The 12,040-nt window shown below is 46.2% G+C and overlaps 1 protein-coding gene across 1 annotated transcript in view; it reads right to left on the reverse strand.

Annotated features, from left to right (window-relative positions):
- Nucleotides 1-12,040, reverse strand: part of Dtnbp1 (dystrobrevin binding protein 1) — a 191,633-nt gene that overhangs the window by 81,116 nt on the left and 98,477 nt on the right. Inside the window, 2 exon segments of the mRNA XM_032884248.1 lie at nucleotides 7,555-7,609; nucleotides 7,612-7,688. Coding sequence (XP_032740139.1) covers nucleotides 7,555-7,609; nucleotides 7,612-7,688 — 132 coding nt within the window.

Below are 12,040 nucleotides of genomic sequence, written 5' to 3' on the forward strand. Positions count from 1 at the left end.
AAAATGTGTCCTTAAGCTAGACATGGAAGTATATGACCATATTCTTAGCAATAGGGGAAGCTGAGGTAGGATGATTAAGTGTTCAAGGCAAGCTTGAGATCTTGTCTCAAAAAATATTTTTCTAACAATAGAAAGTCTTTAATATTTTTTCATCATACGTTCTCAAAAACAAAAAACAAACAAACAAACAAAAAATCCCCCAAACCTATCAATGAACAAAAATTTAGAATAAAATCCAAGGCAGCCAGAAAATGTTTAGCAAAGAAAAGGATGAGGGGTTTCAGCTGTTAGCATTCCTTCTAAGCTCCGCCCAACAGATACCTGGTTTGATAGAAAAGGGGCTGTTTGGCCCCTCCTCGCTCTCTTACTCTCTCTGCCTTTTTCTGACCCTTATCCTTTTCTCCCCTCCACCTCCACTGCTCCTGGCTGGCCCTCATCCTCTTCTTCCTCTTCTTCCTCCTGCCTTGTTCCTCCTCTTCTTCTTTCTCCTCCTCTCCCCCTTTCCTCCCTTCCCAACCCCCTTCCCGTGTCCTAATTAAACTCTATTTTACACTATACCCATTGTGTGGCTGGTACTTCAGGGGAACGGCTGCCTCAACATGGGCCTGCCAAAGGCCCTCCTCACACCTCACTACACTGGCTCTACAAAACATATCCTGACTCTTCTTTTTATAAAACACAACGACCACTATTATTTCCTTCCTTCCTTCCTTCCTTTCCATTCTTTTTTATTCGTCTGTTTTTTAAAGACATGGTCTCACTGTGTATGTCTCCCTGGCTCTCCTGGAACTCACTATGTACACCTGACTGACCTCAAACTTAGAAAGATCCACATACCGCTGCTGCCTGAGTGCTAGGATTAAAGGCACGCACCACCATCTTGTCTCTAATATTATTTTCAAGTAAAAAATACAAAATTGAAAACACACACACACTCACACACACTCACACACACACACACACGCACACACGCACGCACACTTTTTTCTCTTAGGAAGAAAGACAAGTGGTTCCTTTTGGAACACACAGACTAGGAAAAGCACCGGAAGTAGTCTAACATCTCCACCAGGAGCAACGGACACTTCTATACGAACTCTGAGCTGTAAACTTAACAGAGTCTATTTCATGGACACTGGGAAGAAAATACTTATCCAGGTGAACACCCAAGTTTCTTCAAATATGAAATACTAGTATTTTATCCAACCATATAGATTTGCCAACAATTAAGTAAAAATTCTAACATGATCTAACAGGAGCAATCTGATAAAATTCAGATCTACCTCAAATAAAAAAATGTGGCTATTACTTGATAAAAACAAAAGTTTATCAAGAAACTATCAAGAAAGTTGAAAAGTAGGGCTGAGACAGTTTACTTTGCAAAACTCCATCAAGACAACCCTGAGGACCTGAGTTCAGATCCCCAGAATCCATGTAAAAGCCAGGGCAGCATCTGTAATGCTTGTGGTCAGAAGCAGGGACAGGCCACTCTCTGGAGCTCACAGGCTAGTCACCTAGTGGAACTGATGAGCCCTATCTCAAAAAAACAAAGCAAGGTGGAAAGTGATTTAGAAAACCAACAAAACCCCCAGCATGGCCTCTGGTCTCCACAAGCATTCATCCATATTCACACAAACATGGACACACAAACCACACACAATGAAAAGCTATGCATATTACTGAGCCAGGGTCAAATACCGTAGAGCTTCCCAGTGTGCCGGGTCCTGTGAATGGGTGTCCCACCCTATTCAGTCTTCTTTCCAAACCACATACTCTCAGGCCCCTGCAAGTGCTGTAAGAACACGAACACATGGACTTCCCTACTAGACAAACCAAAGCAAACCTTCCAATCCGGAGCACCAAACCTCAAATCTGTTCTAACTGCCCAGTGATTTTATTTTTAGAGGTTCCAGACATGTTATTTTGATGCTAGCACATTCATTTCTTCAAGTTTTGAAGACACTAAAATGCAGGTTCTAACTGTGAAATGGAAGTAATTTTGAAAAGAGGAAGAGAGAAGTGTGGAGCACTGCAGTTAACTCCAGTGACAAACAGAGCTGCTCGCTGGCTCGGCTGCACGGGACCACACACAGCACTTCACCTGTGTCCCCATCAACTCCTACCTTGTTCACATCATCACTAGGAGCACAGGGGGTGATGGCTGCTTTGGAAGCTACAAAATAAGACGCAATTATTTAACCACATTCACCTGTCATCTCACAAATCAAATCTGTCACATTTTACATAGCTCTCTTACTCTATGTGGGGGGAGAGAGAGAGAGAGAGAGAGAGAGAGAGAGAGAGAGAGAGAGAAAGAGAGGGGGGGAGGAGGGGGCAGAGGAGCAAATCTCAGAGAAAAACCATTACATATAAAAGTGTACACAAGCTCTACAGTCTAAGGAATCCACACCAAAGTGGCGCATACTCAGAAAAGGAAAATACTGTCAAACCACTTTGGCCCTAACATATCCCAAACACAGTGTTTCAGTTCTGACCCAGCTCCGAGGGTACCTTCAGTTTCCAACAGCTTCATGTGAGATCATGAGATCACTGTCAACTGTCCCTTTCTCCTCAAGTCTGTTGGTGTATGCCATCCTGCATGCAGACACAAAGCTGACCTTCACAATGTCTACATCCTTTCATCTCTCCTCTCACTGCTGACGGCTCGACCACCGCCTGCCATGCTCTTTCCTCTTCTAAGTCTGACAGACTCACCATCTCCGCTGGCTCACGCTTATAACGGGTAACTTCTGTTCCCCACCCCTAACCCCAAACACAGAAATACATGCAGACCTATCCCTCAATCTGTTAGCCACGACAGCTGAGATGTCCTAGACATTCTATATACTGCCACTAGGATGAAAACACTGTCCTTACTTCCTAGGTTGTCTGTGCCATAGCCCCAGGGTCTAACACAAAGCAAGAACGGGACAAATATTTGATAGATTAAGCAAAGCATGAAAAATTCTCTAGTCCCAGGTCCTGGACTTCCCCCCAGCTATGCCTCCTGTAAGAGCTTCCATTTCTCTAGTACCTTTACTGAGACCTATGACTGTGCTCCATCCTTGTTCTCCAAGGCCCAGACGACTTGCTCTCTGAGCTCACACAGCAGCAGCAGCACGTCACCAGTGTATACCTAAATCCAGGACTTGCTCCCTGAGCTCACGTCACCAGTGTCTTTAACATTCAGCTCGTTAGGCTCTGCTTCTCATTACCGCCAGGGCAGAAACCGCTTCTGGGACTTGGGTAGCTAAGATTCAACTGCATTTCTTCATATACATTTCTCCCTATATACTATGCAAACCTGAGCAAATGGCCTCTCCTACCTTTGGAAAGCACCTATGACGTAAAGAGGGCATGTGGCAGGTACACACATGCAGGTAAACATACATTCACACATACAACAGAATACATGAATCTAAAAAATGAAAATTAAAGTGGAATGCAGAAGAGGAAGGCACTTGGCACTAACTACTATGTCCACATATATGGGCACCTGCACCCACACACAGACATAAACACATACTACTTATATAGGAGGGAGGGTTGATCAGCTGAGAGAGCAGCGTAGTGACGACCGCCTGCTACCACAGGTCCTGAGTTCCATTCCCAGAACCTAAAAAATAAGGAGTTGAAATCCTAGAAAAGTCAACATGGTAAGCAAAGCTTTGCCTACAGACCACACTGAATTAAATTCTTAGATATTGTTCTTTGGGCAATCTAACCCTATGGAAGAGGAGAAGAGAAGGAAGATAGTGAACAGGAAGAGAATGAGGCAGTGATGCCTTTGGAAGCATGACAAGCAGGAAACACGAACATGGAACATAAGCCACAACCCTTCAGGAAGTCTGTGTCCCAGTTCCCCTAAGACTTTACATCCTCATACCTATGCGTTTGTTCATAACTGCTCAAAAGTTAAAAAGAAAAGCAAACAAAAACCATCCACGTATGTACTTTCATTAGATTCCCACAGAACCAATCTAGTCTCACAAGAAAAGAACTGAGGGCTGGAGAGATGGCTCAGTGGTTAAATCACTGACTGCTCTCCAAGGGGTCCTGAGTTCAATTCCCAGCAACCACATGGTGGCTCACAACCATCTGTAATACCCTCTTCTGGTGTGTCTGAAGACAGCTATAGTGTCTTCATATACATTAAATAAATAAATAAATCTTAAGAAAGAAAGAAAGAAAGAAAGAAAGAAAGAAAGAAAGAAAGAAAGAGAGAAAGAAAGGAAGAAGCAAACAAACAAACAAGGCATGGCCAACACTTTTAAAAAACAGGGCCTGTTCTACAGGAATTCCCTAACATGGCTCCTTAGAATCAAGTCAAGTGAAAACAGAACTCAGGACAAAGAACTCTGCCTGAGACCCAGAGGCAGTGTCCTCCAGCTCCAAGGCTTTTGGGCTGCCTGCTTAGGGAAAAGAACATGATAAAACCGCACCACCAGGTTTGTGCTGGTGCTGGCACCACAGAGAAAAGTTTCCGAGGAAAGGCCACAAGAACTGGGGGATGGTGCTCAGCAGTGCCTAGCGTGTGTGAGGCACTGAAAAAGAAGAGGCTAGAGAGGCTAGAACCCTAAGGACAACCTAGATCCCTCCGGACTATCTATAATCTCTATAACCCTCCTGTACATTGCATCTCCCATGAAGTCAGAATGGAATGGAGATATTGTACCCTCTTGTAGCTAAAGTCCCTTCCCTTGAGAGACCTTTTCCTGCCCCTAGGGTCCCAACGACAAACCCAGACACGAAAGCTACAAAGTTCACTCTGGGGAGCCAATGAGCTTACTGAGCTTCCCTATAGAGCACAGGTGAGGTGAGTGCATCTCCTCAACAGGCCGCACCTGGAGAGCCTCTGCACCTGGAGAGCCTCTGCGCTGGAGAGATGAGGACTCCCCTGTAGTGACAGGGATGGAGCTCTAGTCATCCCCACCAATCCCCTCTGGAGGCCAAGCACAATTACTTCAGCACTGAACTCAACAAGTGGCAGCAGGGAGCAGCTGGATACTCAGGTGAGGAGGGGTCATCAGCCGGACCAGCTGGGATCCTTCTGCACCTGGGAAGCAGCTGAATTCCACAAGAGAAGATGGAGGACATCAGATGGACTCGATTCAGTCAGTAAGGGGTCATTCTCTTAGGAGAACAATAAAACAGTCCTATTTGGGGGAAGGAAGCAGAGAAATGTCTCAGCAGTTGAGAAGACTTGTCCTTCCAAAGGATTCAAGTTTGGTTCCCAGCAATCACATGGCAGCTCACAACTGTCTGTCACCCCATTGCCTGGGGATCCCATGCCCTCGTCTCTCCTCTGCAGGCAGCTGCACATACATAATATACATACACAGAGACACATGTTCACACGGACTAAAAAAAATTAGAGAATTTGTCATAAATTTTCAGACACAGAAACAAGCATAAAAATCTAGTCATGACTCCTGTTAGCTCTTAGGAGCAACGCTATACACATCAAACTCAGAGCAACTTGAGCACAGGACACTTAAAAATGTTCTAGAAGGCTGTTCTGTCTGCGGAACACTTGCTCTACCTACCCAGGGTCCTGCGGGGACACCAGGTTCACTCTGATAGTCTTGGGAGGTGACTGATGAGACTCAACCGAACCCCTCAGCGTTCGTTACGGTAGAAACGTGTACTTGATTTCTGTTTAATTTTGTAGCCGAGGCCAAATGTAAAACAGAGCAGTAAGCTCCCAGGCAGGAAGATGGAAGAATTAGGAATGGGGCTCTGTTGTGGTGCTTCTTTTGTTGGTCCCTCAGTAAAGAATGTGGAAGAAATCGAGGCCCTCAGTAGTGAGAGCTGTCTTTCACTGGCAGACACACATAATTTGAAGAGTGTTAGCTCCCTCCCTGCCAGGTAACAGGACAATGGTGCCGTCTGCTGACCAGTCAGTTCAGTAACCTGTGCAGAAAGGAAGTTGTTCAACTGAGCTGGCCCCAGGCTATGACATCGACTTCCAAGGGGCCCTAACCACATCTCCTCAGCTTCTGTCCCTAACTAAACTCTAAACCTTTTTTAAGCCATCGAGATCTCTGAAGGTGGTGTGGGGCTGTGCAGTCCAGAGTCCACATTCCTAAGCAAGCATCAAGCCCTGGAAAGAGTTCAGAGACAAACATGTGATGTATACTCCTAGCCAACTACCAAAAGGGGCTGTGGAGCCATCAAAGAATTCCTTCAAGTAATAACAGGAGGGTATTCAAATGGGTTTTAGTCATGGCCACTCTCATGCTACAAGCAGGCTCTGACAGCAATACACCAAAGTTTTTAAAGTTTACATTAAAAAAAAAAGGAAGTTACTTTTCCTAAATTTATACTTTTAAAAATGCAAGCATGAAGTAACACTTAACACTGAATAACTCCCTAGGCACCCATAATTAACAATGGCAAGAACACAAAAGGAAACTCATCAGTAATGCTTTAAACACACTGGAAGCGGTCAAGTATCTGCCGGTTTGTTACTATTCAACAGGCAAACAGCATAAGCTTTGTTGTTGTTGTTGTTGTTGTTCTACGAGATGGGAGATTGGCTGTCATTTTCCCCATTAATCATTAAAGTAGCATTATGTCAAAGGTGCCTTCACATTAGGAACATTCTCCAAACACATGACAGACCAGCAGGGGCAGGATGCCTGAAACCACAGCGTTGGGGAGGCTGAAGCAGGAGTATTCCCACCAGTTCAAGACCTATCTGGGCTACAGGGTGAGGCAGTGTCTCAAAACAAAAGAACAACAAAAACAAACAACAACAACAACAAAAAAAAAACCGAACAAACCAAAGGGATGGCAGGTTCTTTACAATGTGACACTTTTTGTAAAGCAAGAAAAGGAATTAAATACGAAAAACCATGCAAACAGTCCTTACTGCCTACTTAACACAGCCACTAATAGCCCCACTAACTCTGCGAGATACCATCACTACTATCTTACCGTAGCGTAAGCAGAGACAAGAGACTGGGTTACTTGCAGTCAGGTTAGGTGGTAAAATCCTACAGCAGTGCTCTAGCCAGCCTGGCGCCCACTAAACTTCCCAGACTTTGTAGCACATCGGAGGCCGTGACATTCTGCCTTAACCCAAGCTCAGAGTGGCGAGAGCCAAGAGATTGCGAAAGGTTCCCGGGGTTGTCCAAAGTTTAGGCAACTCCGGTGTGAACAGCAGCTTGGTTCCAGTTCTGTCCCTCTGGCCCAGCTCCTCCATCAGAGCGGTAAACCGGGATAAAGGCAGAGAAGGCCGGAGAAGGGGTGGTCAAAGATCGGGCCGAACCGTCCCGGCTGAAACAGGAGGGTGAGGCGGGGACCCGGTGAGTCCTGCCCGGGGTAGGCCCGTGGGCGCCCAGTGCGGAGGACACAGCCTCTCACGTGACCATCCTGGCCCGTCAAGCTGCACTGCCCCGGGAAAGGGCATCCCGCCCGCTAGGACCAAAGTGACTCGGTGCCGCCGCCGGGACGCTGGGAAGTTCGTTGTCTCCTTGGCGCGAGAGCGCGCCGACCGGACGGGAACCCCGCGCCCCCGCGTGGGGCCCTTTCAGCCGCCCACCGCGAACTCACCCGGAGGTGAAATCCTGCTGCACGCTCAGCAGCCGCTCGCGCAGGGTCTCCAGCATCGCGTCCCCTCCCTCAGGCCTCGCTCCGCCGCGCCCTCGGACGCCGTCGGGCGCCCCCGCCCCGCACGCCCGTTCTCGCTTCACGCCGCAGCCGCCGAGCCTTCCGCGTCCCCGCCCCCTCCGCGCGCCCGGCCCGCGCAGCCGCAGTGCCGCACTCAGGGAAGGCTCGGGCTGCGCCGAGGGGCGGGGCTTTCGCGAGCGCGCTCGCCCTCTCTGCAGACCGCTCCCGCTTCTAGCCGGAACCCAGCCTTCTCCAAGGTTATAACTGAAGCGTAAATGCTTCTTGGAAGGATGATTTCAGTCCCTGCGCTCTTTAGTGAGGGGTTGGTTCTCAAGAGACGGAAGAGCGCTGCGGGAATCTTGTGTAGCTGCGCCTCCCTACAACAACACTGAATCAAGGATTTGGCACTAGGTGTTGGGGTTTGTCAGTGATGATCACCTGTCTCCATACTCTTACTTTTCACACTCTAGATCTTTGACCGACCCCATCAAATAAATGTGCCCTTCCTATCTCCATGTTGCCAAAGCCATGTTACTCTTCCTCCGCCCCCTTGTGGGGGCGGAACTCAGTATCTTGCATACCAAGGCTCTACCACTGTGCACCAATCTTTTCTCAACCTTTCCGTTATCCTCCGGGCAGTTGCTCATCCCTTTCTTTCTTTCATCCCTTCTGTGCCAAGGCTGCGTTCACAGACTCCTCCTCTCTTTGCTCTCTCCCTGGGCTACCCATCATCTATTGTAGGATACACCTCTGTTTTCAGCCTTTTCCTTCAGTTGTTTCACCGCGTGTTCACGTGGACATCTCAAGCATCCACTGCGGCATAGTAGGCAAGCACTCTACCACTGAGTGACATCCCCATCCTTCCATGTGGATCAAAACTCTCTGAGCCTTTTCTACCCAGGAGAGAGGCCTACTGAGCTAGAAAGTTGGATGTTTAGTCATGCTTTTCTTTTCTCTTCTTTTCTTTTCTTTTCTTTCTTGAGTGCAGACTTCCAAAACGCAAATTCATTTTGTTTTAAGACTGGCTACCTGGGTAACATCTTTTTCATGACTAGATGATTAAGGTTATAAGAGGTTCAGTATCGGGAGCTCTGCTTCCATATAAGTATTAGTCATGTGCTTCATTAGCTGTATCAAAACAAAATCGAGGAGTTCGTTTCCTGCTGGGGCTTGCATATGAATTGTTCTCTATGGGTTTATATGCTTGAACACTCGTGTTGAGAGACATGGACCCTCACTTCATAATAAGAGCCCTGTAGACTCGGAGTAGTGAAAGTACGTCCATTCGTTTTTTGCCACTTGCCAAAACCAGGCACACTGAGCATGGAGAACAGCTTTGTAACCCCAATGCAGGTCCTTCTTACCCTTTAGTCTCTGGCTGAATAATCCAGAGGACCCAATCTTGTACTTCACCTGCGTCTTTCTCCATCCATGCTTAAGGTCTATTTTCAACAAAGACCAGGTATGTGTTCATCTCTGCATGTCACATTCTGTTTAAAGTTGATCAGCCATGCGACCTTAGCATGTCTCGTAGGTCTTTAGGCAAGCTGGGCTATTAGTAAATTTCTACTCTAACCTTTCAGTTTGAATTGAGAGGGTAACCAGACTAGCAGGCATCAGCAGGCATCTAGTGTTTTCTATTCACTTGTAGCTGAGCCTCAAGGCACTTTTCAAAATGCCATTATTTTCTTCTTACTATGATTTCTTACAGGTGCCAGCTCTTGGAGAGCTTATTTGGGAAGTAATAGACTCTCTAGGAGATGCTCCCTAGCTGGATTAAGCCATTGTGGGGAGAGTCTTTGGCCTTACAGCCCTGGCCCATGTCCTGCCTCTCCCTGCTTCCTGGTGGTGTGAGGTGTTTCCGTTGCACACTCCTGCCATGGACTCTGCTGAGTCTTCTCTCTCATGACGAATTGTACCCTTTAAAAAAAAAAGACTTATTTATTTATGCATATGAGTACATTGTTGCTGTCTTCAGACACACCAGAAGAGGGCGCCAGATCCCATTACAGCTGGCTGTGAGCCACCATGTGGTTTCTGGGAATTGAACTCAGGACCTCTAGAAGAGCAGTCAGAGCTCTTAACCACTGAGCCATCTCTCCAGTCCCGGATTGTACCCTTTTAAACCATGAGCCAAAATAAATCTTTCTTCCCTTATGTTGCTTCTGCTCAAGTATCTAGTCCCAGGGATAAGAAAGAAATGACTAGCACATCACCTAGTCCTTTTTTTTTTTTAATCTCATTTCTGAATTGGTTCAGGTAAGCATGGGAGAAGCTGCCTGTTTGAGTGCTTTTCTATTCAGAATAGTCCCTGCTGCCAAGTGAATGACCACAGGGAACATAGTACCCAACAAGATGCTGGGAGCCATTAAATCTATTTTTAGTTAATTCAACTGGATGAACCTCTCTACAATAAGCTATGAATTTACTAAGAATTCTAAGGAATTTCAGCGTAACACCAAAACATACAAACTGGCTTCACAAGTTCAGATCAATTATTTCTATCTTGACTGACACCATTTACTCTCATAGTCACACTGTATTTCAAGGTGTTTAATGAGTACCCTTAATCAGCGGGTCTAGTGCATGCGAAAACACTGAAAGTGATAATTATATTTTAAAAAGAAATAAAGTTTAAAAAAATGAAATTAGATGGTTTGGCAAGATGGTTCAATGGAGTGGGTAGAGGCACTTTCGGCCAAGCCTGATTCTCCAGGATTCACATGGCAGCAAGAGAGAATTGACTCCCGAATGCTGTCCTCTAACACACACGCACACGCACACACACACTCGCAATAAATAAATACATGCATGCATGCATGCATACATACATACACGTTTTAAAATGCAATTAGAGAGAAATTGACCACTGTTGCACACAAAGGTTCGATGTGGATGAGCAAAGGCATGAACAGAAGCATGTGACATGATATGTTGAAAATGTAGACTGGCAAAGGAGAAAGCTTTAAGTGCAGTTGGGGAGGCAGCATGAATACCGGAGGCTCTTAGCCTAGTTAATTCGGGAATTGTTTGAGAGTTGATGTGAGAGTTCATTACCTCAGTGCAGGGAGAGCGTTGGTGATGAGGCTTTGTGTTATGAATCAGAGCTGCTGAGAAGTCCCCTATAGCAGCATTTCCCAAAACCAACATCAGCATCCCTTGGGAATTTATTAGAGAGGTAGCCTCTTAGGGTCCCACCCACACCTACTGAGTCAGAAAATGAGTAATAAGAAATGCCCACATGATTCCTATCTGTGCCCCCTGAGAGAAGCACTTTTTGACATTCACAGAGGGGGAAAAAAAAAAAATCCTGTGGCAACAAATTTTCACCGCCGGCAAAGTGATCCATGAGGATTTAGTGGAATTTGACCCCACTAAAGAGCAAAGCTGTACAAACCCAGAAGATTCCACACCACATCATCGTCAGAGGTCTCTTAACGAGAGGCAGCACGATCGTTTAAATGCCGGGACCTAACTTAGATTTGTAAACGTGGAAATATTTGGGCATTGTTGAGTTCGAAGATGCCAGAAACATCCACCCAAAAGACGTCCAAGTTTCTAAGAAGCAATGAGTCGCTCCGATCTCTACCGAAGATAAGCTAGACAAAGCTGACAAGGCGACTTTGAAAAAGAAAGCAGAGGAAGGGCATACGCTAGGGAGGTAGAAAAGGAAAGTCTGCCACACAGGGCAAAGGGCAGGCTGCAGCTGAAGAACGTGAGAGAAAGGAGTTGGAAAGGGGCAGCAAGGTCTCAAATGGCAGTCAGCAGACCCAGAAGGCATGCCCTGTCTGGGGTGGCTTCCCCCACTGCAAAGTTACCGTGGTGAACTAACAGGAAAGAATAGCAGAAGAGATCCCACTTCCTCCTATGTGCTCATCAGACTTCGTCCCCGGATAATAGACGCTAATTAGACACGTGGTCTTGTCGTTTTGCTCAGATGAAAAGGAAAGGATGTTGTATCCTGTGTTAAGGGAAGAAACCATTGTTTCTGTTAATGCATGTTTGAATTTACATTATCCATAAAATATTCATAAATAATTAACCAGCTCCATTCATGGAGACCACTTCCTCTGATCTTACAAACAAACCATCTTCCCTTCGAAGGAGTAGACCACAGAAATGACATATTCTGACCTGCTGTACGTAGCCATGTCTTCACATGGGCGAACGTAATAATATGCCAGAAACATAACGTTCAGGCCAGGGCCTGGAGAAAGAGCTCAGTGGCTTAGAGCTCTTGCTACTTTCCCAGAAGACTCACGTTCACTCCCAGGACTGACGTAACAGCTTACAAACTCCTGCATCTCTAGTTCCAAGAGAACTCCAGTTCCGGTGCCCTCTTCTGGCCTCTGCAGGCACTAAGCATGCATGCAGTGCCCATACAAACATTCAGGTAAAATAATCATGCACATAAAATAAAAAGTAAATC

This window comes from Rattus rattus, chromosome 14 (assembly GCF_011064425.1).
Source record: "Rattus rattus isolate New Zealand chromosome 14, Rrattus_CSIRO_v1, whole genome shotgun sequence".
NCBI classification, from domain to species: Eukaryota; Metazoa; Chordata; class Mammalia; order Rodentia; family Muridae; genus Rattus; species Rattus rattus.